At 38.2% G+C, this 19,935-nt stretch overlaps 2 protein-coding genes across 2 annotated transcripts; both read right to left on the bottom strand.

Moving 5' to 3' along the window:
- Positions 1-1,266: 1,266 nt before the first annotated feature.
- On the bottom strand, positions 1,267-5,177 carry LOC122076517. Its single transcript, XM_042641839.1, has 3 exons — positions 5,001-5,177; positions 2,033-3,615; positions 1,267-1,934 (listed from the first exon to the last, which is right to left on the bottom strand). The coding sequence occupies exons 2-3, from the start codon at positions 3,594-3,596 to the stop codon at positions 1,540-1,542; spliced, it is 1,959 nt and encodes a 652-aa protein (XP_042497773.1). The 5' UTR covers positions 3,597-3,615; positions 5,001-5,177; the 3' UTR covers positions 1,267-1,539.
- A 10,357-nt stretch (positions 5,178-15,534) lies between these two features.
- LOC122075577 (GTP-binding protein SAR1A-like) lies at positions 15,535-19,624 on the bottom strand. The gene is made up of 3 exons (XM_042640650.1): positions 19,221-19,624; positions 18,959-19,090; positions 15,535-16,182 (listed from the first exon to the last, which is right to left on the bottom strand). The coding sequence occupies exons 1-3, from the start codon at positions 19,347-19,349 to the stop codon at positions 15,862-15,864; spliced, it is 582 nt and encodes a 193-aa protein (XP_042496584.1). The 5' UTR covers positions 19,350-19,624; the 3' UTR covers positions 15,535-15,861.
- Between the last annotated feature and the right edge of the window lie 311 nt (positions 19,625-19,935).

The raw sequence follows: 19,935 nt of genomic DNA, 5'->3' as shown, positions 1-19,935 counted from the left end.
TCCTGTCACTCTTTATTGTTTGCAGCTATGGCAAAGAAAAGTTGGGCCACCTTCAGCTTGCTGATGCTTGTCTTGGCACTTGGCAAATACTATGTCAACATCATCAACATTCTGGGGTGGAAACTTCAACTTGGCTCCTCCCTGCCAATCTATAAGACAATGATCTAGACTCCCATCTAATCACATATGGCAAAGATTTCCACTTTAGTTTCAACATCAATATTCAGGGACTAATTCTTTCCTACTGTGACATGGAATAGTCCTCTTGTTTTTTTTTTCTCATTTAGATGTCTTCATTGCAGAAAATAGATTTTAAATGTTTAGATTTGAAAACTAAGAACAATAAATATGAAAATCTATTCACAAATTGAGGAATTATTACCTAAAAGCTTGCATCCAAAATTAAAAGCAACAGTAAGTCTATAAAATCCAACTAAAATGTATATAATTCCACAACCCATTCCGAATTCCAAAATCCAAGCACTATATAAATATATATTACAACTTCATATAAATAACTGTCTACATCATCAACATTTTGGGGTGGAAACTTCAACTTGACTCCTCCCTGCCAATCTATAAGACAATGATCTAGACTCCCATCTAATCACATATGGCAAAGATTTCCACTTTAGTTTCAACATCAATATTCAGGGACTAATTCTTTCCTACTGTGACATGGAATAGTCCTCTTGTTTTTTTTTTCTCATTTAGATGTCTTCATTGCAGAAAATAGATTTTAAATGTTTAGATTTGAAAACTAAGAACAATAAATATGAAAATCTATTCACAAATTGAGGAATTATTACCTAAAAGCTTGCATCCAAAATTAAAAGCAACAGTAAGTCTATAAAATCCAACTAAAATGTATATAATTCCACACCCCATTCTGAATTCCAAAATCCAAGCACTATACAAAATATATATTACAACTTCATATAAATAACTATGTCTACATCATCAACATTTTGGGATGGAAACTTCAACTTGGCTCCTCCCTGCCAATCTATTAGACAATGATCTAGACTCCCATCTAATCACATATGGCAAAGATTTCCACTTTAGTTTCAACATCAATATTCAGGGACTAATTCTTTCCTACTGTGACATGGAATAGTCCTCTTGTTTTTTTTTTTTTTTTTTTCATTTAGATGCCTTCATTGCAGAAAATGGATTTTAAATGTTTAGATTTGAAAACTAAGGACAATAAATATAAAAATCTATTCACAAATTGAGGAATTATTACCTAAAAGCTTGCATCCAAAATTAAAAGCAATAGTAAGTCTATAAAATCCAACTAAAATGTATATAATTCCACAACCCATTCTGAATTCCAAAATCCAAGCACTATACAAAATATATATTACAACTTCATATAAATAAACAAGATATCTAAGACCAATTCCAAATTCAAACCCCATATAAAAAAAAATGCCCAACCTAAAATATATCATCCATTATCACAAAAGAGCCATAAAATAGATGTTCCAAAATTTAGAAGTGATAATAGAACTCTATCATGAGAAATATGTCCAAATGTCAAGATTGTAGGAAACTATCTGAAGCAGATCCTGTAAGATCCATCCCATCAATTCCATTGTCTGGTGGATCGGATTCAACATATGTTTGTTCAAGTCTCTCCATCTCCAGTTCAATGTCTTCCTCGAGCAAATCACTAAGTTTTTCCAAATCGATGGGTTTCAAATCTTGAAGCTCACGGTTATCATACTTCTCTTTCATCAAAGAGTTCATCCTGATGTAGACCAAATCTTCTATCATATCTGGGACCAATCTATTTCTCTTTTTTGTTTGTGCTGCATCCCACGCACTCCAATTTCGCTCACAATGAGAAGAACTACAAGGTTGACACAAAATTTTGCAAGCAACCTTTTGAACCACAGGAAAACACCCACCACAAAATTGCCACCAAATCCCTACAAATTATCACAAGGAAACAAATATAAGGATGCTTATATATATATATATATATATATTAAAAATAAGAGTAAATAACATTAACTAACACACTTACTTGGATGGCTTACTCTCATCATTGACATTCCTGTGATAGAGAACACCTTTGGATTCTTCATACGATATTCAACCATTTCTGCAGTGAATTGATCATGTTCTTCTGGAGGAAGCATGGTTTCCAAAATAAAATCTTGTGCTTCTAGAATTCTAGATGTCTCTATCTTAAATCGACCAGCATACATAAAAGCAGGATTTAGAATTGCAGCAAGCACATGAACATGATGAATAATGTTCTCCTTCAATCTACTATTTAACAAAGCCATAATGATTGAATATTTGACTCCATCCTTCTCCACAAATTTTTGTAATGTTTCCTTTGCCCTTTCTGTTGCTTCAAATAAGTAACCTGTAGTGGCACCCTCTGAATCAACAAGCCGAAGAATCAGAATGATTGGCTCCATGAAAGAAACAACTTCCTTTGCCCCCTCCCAGAAAGCATCAGATTGAATGATCCTAGCAATTTTTACTGCCATTTCAGCCTCATTGAAGTGAAAGTCACTCCAATCAGATGATGCAACTAAAAGCCTAAGCTCGTTTTCAACTGCAACAAGAGATTGAAGCATTGAAAAATATGTAGCAAACCTTGTCTTGGAAGGTTGCTTAAGCTCTTTATCATTGATGAATTGCTTCATTAAGGCAAAAATAGCAGTGTGCTTGAGCATATAATCCACCACATTTTTTCCATCATTAATAACTTCTCTCACCCAATTCACATGTTTGTATATATCCTTCAAAAGCAAATTCACCCCGTGTGCAGCACAGTTTGTAGTATATATATGATGCCACTTTCCCCTCAACATATCACCACAAAAGTTATAGTTAGCAGTATTATCTGAAATGAACTGCACTACATTTTGTGGTCCAAGCTCTTCAATAACAGCAGAAATTTCTTTGAAGAGAAATGGTGCAGTTATTTTGCTTGTACCACAATCAATACATTTTAGAAATACAACACCTCCAGTAGAGTAAGCAATCACATTGACCCAAGACCTCTTCTTTAAGTCAGTCCAAGAATCAGACATAATTGTGCAACCTGTGGTAGCCCAAGTAGACTTTATGTTACTAACATATTCCATGACCTCTATTTTTGCTTCAGGAATCAAACGGGTGCGGAGAGTTGAGTAATCAGGTACAACAAAACCTGGCCCATATTCACATGCAGCCCTCATCATGTTAATAAAAGAATCAATTTCAATAAGGTTGAAGGAAATGTTATTCTTGACAAAAAAATCTGTTAACATCCTGTCCAATGACTTATCTTTCTCAGAAGCTATTTCTAGCACCGTGGTCTTATATTGGTCAGTTGTAGAACCAATTCCACTTTCCATAGTCTCACTCTTTCTCTTCTTAGATGCATTCAAATTTAGCTCTGCAAGGGCTTCAACTTGGATGTGATCAGGCACTTTGGAACAAATTTGAACATCATGGCCAGTTAGGCAAGCCAAATGAGCCTTTACTCGAGTAACACTCCCAGAAAAATCAAGTTCACAATATTTACATTTGAAACGGTTCAAACCAAGTTGCTCCACATGTACCCAAAACTTATCTTTCTTCCTCACCATTTTTTCTAGGCTCAACCACCTACATATTAAAAATTAAGCACAAGAAGCATGCAAAACCATGTAAGATAAAAATAGAAATTCTAGTCAAACCATCCATTTCAATCTCATATTCAATCATATAACACTTCCAATGTTCTTGATTGAATTAAACATATCAAGTAACAAGTATCAAACAACAATCAATTTTCAAGCTAACAACCTATTACTTTGAACACTTACCAAGTGACAATAAAGAAGGCCATGAGAATGTAAGTCACATAGCATTAATACCATGGAAAATCAATTTATTTGCTTCATAATACACAATCCTCAGTTAAGCATGTTCGTTTTTCAATTGCCAACAAGGCTAGTAGTATCTTCACTTTTCCCTATATAAAGAACAAGAGTATCTTGACTAGTTGATACAAACCTACATATGACCACTGTCATGCCTTGAAGTTGAAAGCAATGCCATACTAAAACTGAACTGTAGCAGAAAAAGGAAGGGAAAAACAAAAAACTCAATCTGAACTCAAACAAGCCTTATTCCTACTAGTAAGGGGTGGCTACATGAATTCAATTGCCATTCAGCCCATTGCACTTAAGAGCTACATAGCATCTATTAACTCCAAAGCATTATGCCACTTCTAACTGTAACCAAAAACCGTTTTTGGGGTCTATTTTTAAAAGGTTTTGCCAATGCTTTTTGAATGCAGATTGTGAACCTGACTCATATACCTTCTTTTTATCCGATTAAGTTAAAAAAGCTTTCTAATGTGCATATATGGCAACAATTAGTTAACCAGAGCATTACCCAATAGCCACTACATTACATGCATTGATAAATCATGATATTATGAAAGAAAATTGCATGAAGGAATTGATGGTAGGTAATGATGCAGAAAAAAGAAGGATCACTACCATTAAAATATTTCGAAGATTCCCCCTCACACTTAACAGTTTTCATTTCAATCCTTAAGGGCTTGCAGAACAATATAAGCATTCATAAACAAGAGGCGTGCCTTTGCACTTGGGATTTCTCATTACAAAGTTGCCAAGGTAGCAACAGAAATGTACAACTCACAGTCTACCCACTCACCCCCTTCGCACAGAACCATTACTGGAAACATAAAAACACTTTCACACATCCCTTTTTCGAAAAATGGGTCAGCATATAATTCACCCCCCAAAAAGAACAAATGCGTTTAGACCTTCATATCCATGTGCATATGCATTTATCCAATAGGTTAATGTGTACAACATCATCTTCTGAAACTAAAAATTAAACCCTCAACAATGTTTAAAATCTCATTATAATGGCAGTCTTATCCAATGCCCAACCTTTGATTCTGACGGAATCCAGAATCTGGAATTAATCAAGAGAGAGAGAGAGAGAGAGAGAGAGAGAGAGAGAGAGAGAGAGACCTTTTCTGGCGACGAAATCGTGAGCTTAAGGAAAAATTTGACCGTCGACCGTCGCACAGCGCTGCTTCAGTTGCAGAGTCAGAAAATCAGAGACGACGGAGAAGCGAGAACGGAAGAGGGTTTGGGGGTGTCCGAGTTTCGGCGAACGGATTTGGGGTTTTTTTTTCCTTTTATAAAGGCCGTTTTTATTTAGAAAACGAAATCGCGTTTTATAAGATCACAGTTGGACGATTCGTGGTGAACTGGTGAAGAGAAAGTTTCTCCGTTTTGGATCGATCGAGTTTCTCTTCACCCACGGTGCAGTTCAATTGGTTCAACCAATTCGTGGTGAAGAGAAACTCAGTCCGAATTAGAGAAAGTTAATCGTCACCCACAGTGAAGAGATTCTCTACTTTTTATTGTGATTGACTCTTTAACGGACCCCCCTCCACATCCACTCGATCATCCCTGCCCTGGTGACACTAACACTGCTCCCATTCCCATTAGTGACCCCTTAATTGCCTGATTTGTGCTAAGCCCTAACGCCGCGTCACTGCTTCTGAGACATTACCCTTGGTGCATACCACTACTTTGGGCTTTCAGTGGAGTCTTTCTGTAGTCGACCGCATCGCAGGCCCTGAGTTACCTGAGTCGTAAGGGATACCTCTCACTCACTCCTTTTACTTGACTTTGTATGTTCATATATATACTTTTAGTTCACTAGCAATCGTCTCCTCTATGCTTTAGTACATAAACATCTGTCTACTTGTATACCTTCCATGTTGCATCACCTTGATTTTTAATCAGTTGTGTCTTATTTATGCATAATTGATAATGAGATTTATTTGCATTGTTTTGCTAGCCCTTCTAATGTTAACCTTGTACCCCTTTACATATAATTGATAACGAGATTTAGTTGTAAAAAAAAAAAAATTGAGACTTGTTGGCTTTTATACTATGTGTATTGGTCAGGTGCCATGTGCTTTTCTTTTATTCCTGAGAATCCTTGTTTATTGTGCTAGGTTCCATCGTTACCGGTATCCTTTTTTTTTTTTTCTTTCTTACTATATTTATATAACTTATTTGGGTGAGTTAGGTAGGCAGTCATCACCAAATTATATCTAGCCAATCCACCCTTTCTATGGATCCCCGTATTTTTTTGATCGCATTTTACCTCTTTCTTGTCTTATGTCTTTTTTTCTTGTTGTTAGGGCATCCCACGCAAACGACACACGTTGTCAGTCTACTTTGCAACATGTTCAAGAGGGTGTTCAAAAGGTTGATATTAAAAGGAGGATTCGATGTGCCTCCTGGAACATTGGTTCACTAACTAGCAAGAGTTTAGAATTGATAGATGTCATGAGAAGGAGAAGGATTAACATTGTATGTATCCAAGAGACAAGATGGAAAGAGATGAAAGCTAAGATGTTGGATGACTTTAAACTTTGGTATTTGGGAGATCAAAGTGGAAGAGGTGGAGTTAGCACAGTAGTGGATAAATATTTGAAGAACGATGTGGTAGATTTTAAAAGAGTTGGGGATGGGATCAGTTGGTGTTAGATAAAGAAGTGGTAAAACATTATTTGTGTTTATGCCCCATAAGCAGGATTGGATGAGAGTTGCAAGCTACAATTTTAGGAACACATGGATGAATTGATGCATGGTATTAGATCGGATGAAAAAATTATTATGGGAGATGACCTGAACAGACACATTGGGAAGGATAGGAGAGGTTATATAGAGGTGCACAAAGGTTTGGGAGTTGGGGAGAGAAATGAGGAGGGAATCTCAGTGTTGGACTTCGCTACCACCTATGATCTATCCATTGTCAGCACCCATTTCACTAAAAGGGAAGAACACCTAATTACTTACAAAAGTGGACAGCATTCCAGTCAAATCCACTTTTTCCTCATTAGAAGACATAACAGATGGATGTGTAAAGATTGTAAGGTCATACCTAGGGAGAGTTTAACCCTTTCAACATAGACTATTGATCTTGGATATGTGCTTCTGTTTACCAAGAGAAAACAAGGAACCAAGTATGCCCTAAGGTTAGGTGGTGGAGATTGAAAGGAGAGTCAATAGGGTTCTTTATAGATAAGGTAGTGAAGCATGGAAAGTGGGATTGTGAAGGAGACGCCAACACGATGTGGAATGAAATGACATAATGCATTAAGAAAGTTGCTAAAGAGGTTCTAGGGGTGGCTAGGGTACTAAGTTGGCCCCTAGAGAAACTTGGTAGTGAGATGCTGGGGTCTAGGCTACCATCAAGACTAAGAAATATAATTTAAAAATTTGGCAAAGGACTAGGGAAGTTCAAGACAAAGAGAGATATAGGGCCGCCAGGAACGAGGCAAGAAAGATTGTGGGGATAGCAAGGGTGAGAAAATACAATGATTTCTACAATAATTTAAAAACCAAGGAAGGGGAAATGGCTATCTATAAGATAGCTGAAATTTGAAAAAGGAAGAACAGAGATCTCGACCAAGTTCGATGTATAAAAAGCGAGGATGGTAGAGTGCTTGTGAAGGATGAAGACATAAAAAGGAGATGGGATGAGTATTTTTGTAACCTGCTTAAAGGAGACAGCCATAATAGGAGTAGTTCGAGTTGCCTACCCCATAACATGAATCATAGTACTAAGGTTAAAGAAGCCTTAAGGAAGATGAAAGTAAGGAAGACACCAGGTCCGGATGAGGTCTCAATTGCAGTGTGGAAGAGTTTGGGACCACATGGAGTTGCTTGGTTAACCAAGTTGTTTAACAAGATTATGAACATGAAAAGATGCCTGCTCAATAGAGGAGAAACATCATTGTTTCAATCTACAAAAATAAAGTCGATAGCCAGAGCTGCAACGACTATACAAGTATAAAACTTATAAGTCATAATATGAAATTGTGGGAGAAGGTAATAGAAGTTTGCTTAAGAAGAGAAACTATTATCTCAGAGAACCAATTTGGTTTCATGCCTCGGAGATCCACTACAAAAGCGATATATCTACTTAGGGGGCTTATGGAAAAAGTCAGAACCTATAAGAAGGATCTTCATATGGTCTTCATTGACCTGGAAAAGGCCTACGACAAGGTCCCAAGAGATTTAATTTGGCAGATTTTAGAGAGGAAAGAAGTGTCAAGTAAATACATAGATATTATTAAAGAGATGTAAGAGATGTAGTGACTAGTGTGAGATCTGTGGGTGGCCAAGGTGCAGAGTTCCCAATTAATATCGAGTTACATCAAGGATCCGCATTGAGCCCTTACCTATTTACACTTGTCATGGATGATTTGACTAAGAATATTCAAGGTGAGGTCTCAGGGTGTATGCTTTTTGTAGATGATATTGTTCTAGTCGGTGAAACAGTGACAAAGATTAATGAAACATTAGAACTATGGAGATATACTTTGGAATTGAGAGGTCTCAAGATAAGTAGAATGAAGATGGAATATATGAGGTGTAACTTCAATCGATCAAAGAGTGATAGCGAGGAAGTAAAAATTGAGGGGAGAAAGATCCCGTAAAGTGATTATTTCAGATATTTGGGTTCCATGTTAAAGAAAGATGGCGAGATTGATGATGATGTTTCCCACAGAATTAAAGTAGGATGGATGAAATGGAGAGGGGTGTTTGGAATGTTATGTGATCGATGTATTCCTCTAAAGCTTAAAGGAAAATTCTATAGAACAACCATAAGACCAACTATGATGTATGGTGCAAAATATTGGGCAGTCAAAAAGTATAACATAGATAAGTTGAGTATGGATGAGATGAGGATGTTGAGATGGATGTGCAGTAAAACTCTAAGAGATAGAATAAGAAATGATCAGGTTAAGTCCGACTTAAGAATTGTCTCAATTCAGGATAAGTTCAGAGAATATCACCTCCGATGGTTTGGGCATGTCCAAAGGAGGCCCTTAGATGCCCCAGTACAGAGGAGTGACCAGATGCAATTAAATGGAGCTAAAAGGGCTAGGGGCGGGCCAAAATTGACCATTGATGAGTTAATTAGTAGAGACATGCAAAAATTAAGTCTTCACACAAGTATGACATATGACAGAGCTGCCTGAAGGGCTAGGATTCGAGTTATGGATGGATCATGAGTGGGATGTCCCAAAGTGTATGTGTGTGTGTGTGTGCGTTTTTTTTTTTTTTTCAAATCTAAGTACTTACAGATCCATGTAGCGGACCCCATTTAGTTGGGATAAAGCTAAGCTTTGTTATTATTGTTATTGATGGAGCTCCCATCAAGATGTGCGCCCTTGTGTTGGGGTCCTTGCTTGGGTGCTTTAGGTTGACAAATGTGCATTGTCACCTGTGTTGTACTCTGTCACTTCTATTGTGCCACTGAGGAGCTTCATCTTGGTTAGATAGGTAGGACTTTGTACCATACAAGGAAGAGATCAAGTTTAGGGCCATAGGAAGTGGAATGAAAAGAGTCTATTTACTATAACAATATTCCTTTCAAAAATATCACTCTACTACTCTAGGGTTACAGAAAAAAAAACAGTCTAGGGTTGCAATCAGAATAGATATCGGCGATGGGATCGGTCTCAAACATGAACCCTAGCGCGAGGTGTAGTGAGCATCCAATGGTTGGGAGGGCCCAGACATGCACCCCAGCCGTTGGATGCTCACTACACCTCACCACAGACGATTTTGACGCAGATGGGAGGGAGGTATAAGGGTGTCAATTGGACGGTTCGGTTTGGTTTCGATTAGGTTGAATCGGTTTCGGTCTAGGAATGAGGGACACCAAAACCAATCCGGTAAGGAACTTCGATTTTTGGTCGGTTTCGATTTTCGTCCAGTTTGGTTTCTGTTTATTTGGTTTTTCAATATCGGGTTAATATCGATTTAGATCGGTTTATTATTGGGCTTGAACCATAATGAATCTTATATTCATAACTTATAATGATAAGATTTGACCAAAAAAACACTTTAAATTTATGATTAAATCATGATTTATCATTGTAAGAGAAAGATAACTAATATTGAAATCACAAAATGAATCCTATTATCCAATCATTCATTTAACTATCCAACTAGTTTTCTATAATGAACAAAGAAATCAATAGAAGCATTATTACAATTTACAAATCAATTTCTTCAATGATTTATAACAATTCCCCTTACAATAAAAAATTTTCTCACTCATATTATAAAAAATGGATGGTCAATTCACTAATTTATAATTTCATAATCATTTATTTTCTTATCGGTTTCATTCGATTTGGTTATTGGTCGGTTAGGTTTGGACCGGTTTTTAGTCGGTCCCAACATATCTCAGTCCAAAACCAATCCAATAAGGATCGGTTTGGTTCGATTCGGGTTTTATCGATCAGTTTTATCAATTCTGGCTAGGGTTTGACACCCTAGGAAGGTAAGACTTTCAAAAGAAAAAAGGAAAGTAGGAGAGGTAGAGTATATAAGGAATTAAATATATAGCAATAAAGGAGAGAGAGAGAGAGAGAGAGAGAGAGAGAGAGAGAGAGAGAGAGAGAGAGAGAAGAGAGAGAGAGAGATTATAGTAATAAATGAATTAAATTTAGAGAGTATTTAAGTATTATAAAAATATAAAAGGCACCAGCGATTTAAGAAAATAAAAAGAGTGAAGAAAAATGGTAAAATCGTCAGTAAAATATTTGTCACTTGTGCATTTATGTAATAGTATGATCTATTAAATCAATTATATAAATAAGAAAAAATTACACTCCCCACCCCAGTATATTTCAGGTATTACACTCAGACTCCTTATGAAATTTGTAATTATAAACGTACCCTGTGGTGTTAACATTGATAGAAGTAGATCTTAAATGACTTTTTTATCCCCTTCCTTTTTCTTTAAATATCACTCCCTCCAATCTGATTAAGTTGGATTTGTTGGAGCCGTTAGGGGGCGAATCAACCAGCGATCATCTAAGCAGATCGAGGGTTTCATGTCCGATTTCGATCACCTGAGATAATTGAGGGAGAGAGGTGCTCACCTGAGCCGATTGAGGTTTAAACAACCTAGTCAGCAAAGCCACGATGCCAAGACACCAATGACAAACTGAATCACGATGTTAATTAAGATTTATTTCACCTTATTCCCTAGCGAAATATACCAGAAACCCCACTGGAAGCCTCCCTTGGAAGAGAATCGTTTTTTTAAGGTTACGAAGCCTATGATCTATCACTTACTCAACAAGTTGCTGGTTGCCCTTGTCCCTTATCCTGCAATTCCCAATCATAAAACCCTAGATTTTCTTCTATTTTTTTTGTTATTTTACCCCTTTTTGTCTTCTTTACACATGTTTGTGGAATTAGATTTTCAATTCTCTATCTTGTTTACCTTTTGATTTTTCTATTTATTTCTTTTAAGAGTTTGAAGAGGCCAAATGATGAACTTTCTGACTTGAATACACAATCACTAGATTGGGTATGATGATTTTTAGTTGAATAGGAAGAGCTGATGCCTCTGAAAAAAAAAAAAAAAAAGGTATTAATTCATCAAAATCCTTCCCTACTTCCGATCTCCTTCCACTCGAACTCTTAGAAACCGGCTCCTTTCGACCAAAATTCCCTAATAGATCATCGAATGGAGCACTTTGTTTCGAAGGTGATGAAATCGATGCGAACACATTATCCTTCTTTGCAGCAGCAGCAGAAGAGCTCTTCACCCCCTGCAACCCATGAAATATGTCGTCATCATCATCATACTTAGGCTTATCAAAAAGAACTGTTCCTAAGACCACCGATTGAATATCAACATCTAGAGGTGCTCACCTGAACAAAGTTTGATCTTCAATGACATGAACAAACTTCAATCTTCAACGAGATGAACAAGCTTTGATTGCCAAAATCATCGATTTCAAAGTTCAAAAACATCGATTTCGCAAGTTGGAATGAAGAGTAGAGGATTAAAGTATAAACCTTCCATCGTCTTCTCAAGGAAGAAGAAGAAGATGATAATAAGGTTGAGGGCAAATTCGTCATCTCCAATAGACGAAGGGTAGTTTGGGGTTTAATACAAATTTGTAATACGCTTAAAAGTTTCTCACTCACGATCTGGGTATTGACGTATGGTTGATATAATCTATAACTTAGAAGGGAAGAATTTGTAATTTCAGACTTCTCAGGGGAGGGTTGTGTAATACCTAGAACATACAGGAGAGGGGAGTGTAATTTCCTCTATAAATAAATAAAAAAAAGTATGACATTTAATCCATAGGTTTTATCATGCATATGCATTTGTAGATATATACGATAGGGCTGGGCTCAACCAAATGCCTCATCCTAGACACAATCTATCTTGGCTCAACCCCAACCTAAATATTCCAACCCTAACCCAGTTCAGGGGTTGAAAAGCAAATCTACATACTATCGTGATTTGGCAGACTTTGTGCGAATTAGGACTTGTCGGGGCCAAACTTGCACCCCTAGTTGATTTTAGACCAACCTTCATTGGATATTAGAAGAAACTTATCAACAGATCTAGAAAAAAGGGCAAGTGTTTTCTGCATGAGAGTGACACCTACACCCAAAAATAGGAGCACGCGCCCTAGGACAAGCACTGTGGTCATTGCGTGTCCCCTTGTGTCTGTGGTATAAGGGTCTCTCTAGGATAGAAAACATTGTCCTAAGGGAAATAGTATAATTTGTTCTAACAACAACATTTTGCTACACTTTGTGGCCAACTAGGAATAGAAGTGTTTAAAATTTATAAATTCAACCCAACATAAATCATTATCCAGATTCAAGATATTTGGGGTTCTTCCCCATAGGGGATCCACCATCCATGGGGGATTAGAACCCCCCCTCCCTCCCCTTGACTTGTGGTCAGAGGAGGGTCTGACTCGTGGTCAGAGTCTCAATGGATGGTGGATCCCTAGATGGGGAGGTCACCACAAGGGGAGAAAATTCAGACTCTTGGTGAGGGTGATAAATGGTAAAGTAAAAGGAATATTAATGTAGCATCCCACCCACCTCTTTTAGCTGAATGGGAACATTTTGAGAGTGAGGAAAGAGTTAGATGAGAGAGTATATAATGGGTGAGAGGAGAGGAGGGGAGGGGAGGGGAGGGGAGGGGTGGGGTGGGGTGGGGTGGGAGGGGGGAGGGGGAAGGAGTAGAGGGATAAGGATAAGCTCTGCTTGGATTTGCAGAGGAGGAGAGAGAAAAGGGTGAGAGGAGAGAGGAGGGCGAAGGAATAAGAAAAGGTTGTCTCAGACTTGCAGAGAGGGAGGTCGTTTGGAACTCAATTAACTATCCAATGCCTCATCTCTTCTTGCCCCATACTCCATGAGTCCACATAGAAAGAAAAATTGATAAATTCATGAGATTTGGGCCATACCTAACATTATATAATTAATTAGAGGATGCAAGTTTGGCCCTGGCGGCCTGAACCCGCATTTGGCCCACCTTGAGCCTGTATAGGGCTAGGCTTGAATATTCTAGTCCTGAAATTTTTTGGCCCTGTGTTAGGGTCAGGGCGGGTAAGGGTTGATGTCTGTGGCCCGCCCGGTGCACCTTGAGCCCGATCTTGATTTTTTACCCTGAATTTTGGCCCTGATATGGCGCTGTTTGACTTTGACTTTTTACCTTGATTTATTGAGGGCCCGTTTGATAATGTTTCAAGAAACGCATCTTTGTCGTTTCTGTGTCCAGAACCTGCAAAAAAGAGAACAAAAAGCGTTTGATAAAACTGTTTCGTTTCACTTGTTTTTAGAAATAGAAATAGAATATTCTACCTATTTATGGTTCAAGAAACGATCCAGGCAAAACAAGTTCTAGACAGAGTTTCGCCGTTTCTAGAAACGACCCAGGCGAAACCGTTTTTTGGAAATGACTCGTGGCTATTCTTTCGCCGGTTACTATCGACTTCCAAAAACAAGACTTATCAAACACTTTCAATTCCGTTTCTCTTTATAGAAACAAAAATTTATGTTTCTACCATTTCTTCAATTAGAAACGGTAGAAACGCTATCAAATGGGCCTTAAGTGTTTAATGGCCAATTTTATAAGTTTGATAATCATTATCATGGTTGTATGAATAACTTAAATTTTCTACCCAAAAAAAAAAAAAAAAAAAATGAATTACTTAAATTTCTTATCTATCGATGTTTCTTAGATTTAACTTTTATTTTACTTTTCAATTCCTAGGGATTTATATGCAAAGTCAAATGAATTTAATCATATCATATTTTGTAGGGTCAGGGTCAAGGTCAGGGTTAGGGTATACTCGGCACTTGATGGCAAGTCAGGGTCAGGGTACACCCATCTTGCCATCAAATGCCGAGTATACCCATCTTAGATGACAAACCAGGGTCTGGGCCAATTAGGGACATCCTGGCCCGACCCTATCCAATCAAGGCCAATCGGGGCCGGCCTGGGCTAGGTTGAGCCTTGCAACGTTGAGCTTGGGTAGAAGTTTTGTTTAGGGCGGGCTTAGGTCCAACTAATGGGACTCAGGGTTGGGCTAGGGGTTTAAGAAACCTGGCCCAACTTGGGTCTGTTGCAACCCTATAATCAACAAAGACTCCCTCTTTCTCTCCATCGATCCAAGTCGACATTACCATCGTTGCCTCCTTTGCTCTCCCTCTCCTCACACTCTCCGCCGTCCACACTATCACAAGGTTCGGCTCCTCCTCTCCCTCTTCCTCTCACCCTGGTGCCCCACCCCTGCCCCCTCATTGCTTGTCCCCTCATTGCTTGTCTGTTGATGTGTCCTCTACCCCACTGCCTTCCAAAGTCTAAAAAATCAGTGGGACTCTTGCATTGTTCATGGGCTTGGGAAATGCAACATCTATCTATCTCTCTCTCTCTCTCTCTTCCTGTGAAATGCAATGGAACCAAGGTACATACCGACAATGGTGTTGTGGATTTATATAATTGCGAACATCCAAACCCAACATCACCGCATTTGGGTGATAGAGCTTATTGCATATATATTTTTTTTTTATGAAAATAAAAAGCTTCATTAAAGAAGATAAGATAGAACATTAATGTCAGGATTTACAATATTAATATAAAGGATGTACAATATTAATACAGAGCTTCCAGCATTTGGGTGATAGAGCTTAGTTATAACTTGGGAGGAATTGCATCAATAACAAAAGCCTACACCAGTGAATTGAGATGTCGAAGTTCTGAGATTTGGCTCTTCTCTAACAACTGTTCCTTTCAACCACCCTCCAACCATATATAAAAACACATCTCAAACATTTAAGAGCATGCAGCTCCAAGTGATTGGCATGCAATCCATACATGTCTATATCTGATTGGAGGATGATTGGAACGTTTGTTGTTGTTGGAGAGAGGATACGGACCCCAAGTTCCACTAGTGAGCAATTTTATGCCATCTCATAATTCAGGAAAAGGCGCCGTATAGAACAAAAAAAAGGTTTTGGATCCTAAAAGTCCAGTATAATGAAACAAATAAAACATCCCAAAAGTCCAACATGATCTTTTGTCAAACTGGTAGCAGACCCAACAAAACTGAAAGCGAAAAAAATCCGCAATCACCTCTTTCCATGAACAAAAAGTCTCAGCATTTCACCAACCACCATTTGAAGATCAGAGTAAGACAAACTAAGCTAATTCCCCTTATTATGTTTGCCAAAACATGAATTCCTCGGTAAAAAATAGATAGTAATACAAAACACAATCTTCTACTATCCCTATTTGGAAGGACAAAAAACAAAGGTAAAAAAGACTGACAAAAGTCTTGATTGGAGAAGCTACAAAACTATTACACCACATTGATTTTACACGTAGCAGTGATAATTCAATACCTCCTTAACCATTAATCCAAATGAGGGAACACACACCATCAGCTCTCCTAAGGAGCTGCAGCAGATTGGAGTTGAGATACCACTTGGGTGTCTGGATTATATCTCCCTACCTTCCCTACTTGATGTATTGAGAAACCCACTTGAAGCCATCGCCGTAGCCCATCTTTCGGACTATGCTGCACATGAAGACTTCAAGGGGCCGAACATTGGAGTCTGCAAGGTTTACCTTACCCTTGCCTGTAGTGAAGTTTGATAGGCCAAGATGATAACGCAGCTCATCCTCTGAAACTGCATAGGGTATGTCAATCTTGTTCCCAAGTATCAGGAAGGGCACAGTGGCCAGCGACTCATCCGAGAGGAGGGCGTCTAGCTCTTTCTTTGACTCTGCAAACCTCTCCCTGTCAAAGGCATCCACCAAGTACACCACAGCATCAACCTGCACCAGAAAGCACCACATTTATGATATGAACCCTATGACCGGTTTTCAGAATTCCGGCACAAAGATGAAAAAATTAACTAAAGAGCACCAAAAATGCTTTATTCACAAGAAGTTAGGAGATGGTAGTCACAAGACATCTCAAGGAAGGGAAAAACAACACATGACCACAGACTTCCTCTTCAGGGAAAAGTCAGAATGTAAGCAAGTATTTTTTATGAACACAGGACAGAGATTATGTTTCCTTTCTAGCCATCAATAAAAACAAGTATAGACATTAAACAAGCACCTTCTATTTTGATTCAGAACTTAAGTGCTGAAAGGCTCCGATCTAATCCACGTAAAAAAGACAAATGGAATTTTTTTTAACATATAAAATAGGATTTTCCGTGTAAAATGCAAAACATGACATTAAAAAAAGGGAAAAAAGATTTACAACATAGCCTTATCCCAACTAATGGGTCGGCCAAATGGATCATTGCTCTCCAATCAGCTCTGTGTGAAGTCATACAAGATACGGGACCTAAACTATGCATGTCATTCCACACCACTTCCCTCTATGGTTATTTTAGGCCAGCCTCTGGTTCTTTTGGTTCCCTCAATTTGAATCGAGTCACTCCTCCATATTTGGGGGTCATTCCACCTCAAATGACTCTCTCTAAGCTTGTCATGATTCGGAACTACACCCAACCCAGCTCTAATATGGTCATTCTAAAATTTACTCTTCTTAGTTTTCCCGCACATCCATCTCAACATTCTCATCTCCGCTAGACTTAATTTATATATATGACACTTCTTAACTATCCCACATTCCTTCAAGATTTAAGGCTATATGCTGGTTACACAACACTTTGGATGCATCTCTCCACTTCATCCACTCTATTTTAGTCCTATGGGCAACATCATCCTCTATGTCACCTTCTTTATTTACGACGATTGATCATAGATATCTAAATTATTCATTTTGAGGGATCTCCCTCTCACCAATAATCAACCCTTCATTATCCATCCCAATGTGGCTAACGTTACACACTATATATTCCGTCCTATCTCTGCTTATTTTCAGACATTTTGATTGCAAGGTTGAACTCCATAGTTCCACCTTGGTGTTAATCCTTGCTTTTGTCTCATCCACCCAAATGACATCATCAGCAAAGAGCATACACCAAGGAACCTAATCTTGAAATCCATTATTAGATCATCCATGATAAGAATAAACAAATAAGGGCTTAAAGATGATCCTTGATGTAACCCAATAGTAATAGGGAATTCAATACCTTGGCCCCTGACTATTCTAACACTAGTCACCACACCATCATCCATACCTTTAATAATATCCACGTACTTACATGGAACACTTCTCTTCTCCAGTACTTCCTAGATTAGCTCCCTCAGTACTCCGCCATGTGCTTTTTCTAGGTGAATAAAGACCATATGGAAAATTGTAAGAATATCATTTGCAGGGAAATTTGACGACAACAATACAGTTTGTGTTGAGATAGAATCATGAAAAGAATAGCCCCTCAGATTCAACATTACCCAAGCCACTTTCGAGGATGGCATATCCAACAACCAATAGAAGAGCATCTGTTACAAGTGACGTGGTGGGTTTTCAGGAGCTTATTTCTTATGGATTCTCCATGTGAAATTAGCGTATTCTCTATAAATAAACTAATAAAGAAAAAAATTTCCAACTTTATATCATACTTAGTTTCCATATGACTATGACTAAGGAAATACATAAATCAGTCTAAAAAAGAAAGAATGGAATAATAAAAGGAAAGGACAAAAGTTCATATCTTCTCAAGGTCAAGCAAATAGTAAATAGCACAAAGGCAAATACAGAGCCTACCCTTAATTGCTCAAATCAACAACCAATGGCGAGTTCAACCTACCAAGGATGTCAACTGCCATCATGAATTTCTATCATACCACAACTTTGGTTCAGAGAAATGAAGCTGTAAATCATACCAAGGGAAAAAAAGAAGAAAAAGAAAGGAAAGAAAAAAACAGACAGAACCCCACCGAGCCTAAGTGATATTTAGCCATATAGGTTCTAATTGTTTTCTTCAGATAAAGATGATGTAGAACATTAAGACTGCATATCAGTTGACAAGACAAAAACCACACACAATGGATCACATGCTGGGAGCTCCAGCAGCTACAAGCGATATAGAATAACTAGTTACGAGCATCAAGAAGAATTAGCCAGATATAGCAGATGAATCAAAAGAGAACTTTTTTTAGTTATTTATTTTTTTCTTTGTGTGTGTGTGTATGTGTGTGTGTGTGTGTGTGTGTGTGTGGGAGGAAAGAGAACATTTGAATAGCGTAGAAAGAAACAACAACAGAAGAGACTATTACGCTTACAATATACCTGTGAAACCAAATGCATTCACAGGCCTCGTACTGAGCTAAATGGGAAATGAATGATGATTCATTCTTTCCTTTAACCTACTAAGATCTTTGAACCCCACCCCACCAACTCAATTTCTTTTTTCTGTATTGAGTTCACTACACACCACCAGTAAGGATCTAATCAAACGTCTATTTCCCATTCATCCAATTAACAATCAAAGTCTACATGAACCGTTTTATAACGTTTTTCAACTTTGATGATTCATACTGCAATTGCCCAAACAAAAGCATTTCCCGCTCATACTACCGCAATATGCCTAACCATAGTCAAATCCTTCATCCAAAGATTTACTCCAACCAATCTCATTTTACTAATTCAAGGAAAAAAAAAGCTTTATTTTCTGTAATCGAGAAATACCTTAGCATAGTAATCCTTCCAGACTCTGCGAGCGATCTGATGCCCTCCCAAATCGAAGGCCTTGAACTTGATTTTCCCAATACTTAATTCCTCTGATGTCGGATACTGTGTCGGCTGATGTTGAACTAGCCTCTGCAAATGATCCATCATAATTGTTATCAACAAGAAATTGAGAAAAAAAATAAGCTACAAAATTAACAATACAATACAATAAAGAACATAGAATCTAATAAGAACATTGACAGAAGGAAGAAAACAAAACCTCATCTTTCAACATATGAAGCAACGTTGTCTTTCCAGCATTATCAAGCCCCAGAAACAATATCTTGGCCTCTTTATGCATAAGACCGAGAGATGCAAGAACACCATAGAACCAATCGATAAGAAACATGATTGCTGACTCTTAATCGAACAAAAACCACTCAAAAATCCAGGAATATATTAATATGCGGCCAAATAATCAACCAGATCCGATTATCGAAGGACCCCAAATCTCACTCCTCCGTTAAATTTGCCGAAAATCACAGAAACTCCGGCGAGAAATAGAGAGAGAAACAGAGGTTGAGATCGAAAAGTATCCCCAGAAAGAGAGAAAAAACTTTGAAATTGCTTTTAGCTGTGTCGCAGGCTCGCAGCTGCAGCTGGTGGTGGATCTGGTTACCGGTTTATTCGGTACAAAACCGGTCGAGTTGCGCGGGATGAAGAGGAGATTGCGATGGATAACCTGGGATACCCCCCTAAATACCACGTGGAAGGTGATGATTGGTTCTGTATCGTCATTAAATGTATTTTGACCGTCGATTTATAAGCCAGCGGTTAGGATTTCTTGCTTTCCGCTTTCTTCCCCGCTAGGGCCTGGCCTTTTAGCCCACGGACTATAGGCTGTGGTTGAAATTTCTAAGCCCAGAATATGGTTGGGTTGGGTCAGGTTGGGCTGAGGCCTGGCATTGAGCCTGTGACTGTGTGTGTGTGTGTGT

Source organism: Macadamia integrifolia, chromosome 4 (assembly GCF_013358625.1).
Source record: "Macadamia integrifolia cultivar HAES 741 chromosome 4, SCU_Mint_v3, whole genome shotgun sequence".
Taxonomy (NCBI): Eukaryota; Viridiplantae; Streptophyta; class Magnoliopsida; order Proteales; family Proteaceae; genus Macadamia; species Macadamia integrifolia.
Note: the sequence above shows the minus strand (reverse complement) of the source record. Positions and strands in the feature narration are given on the sequence as shown.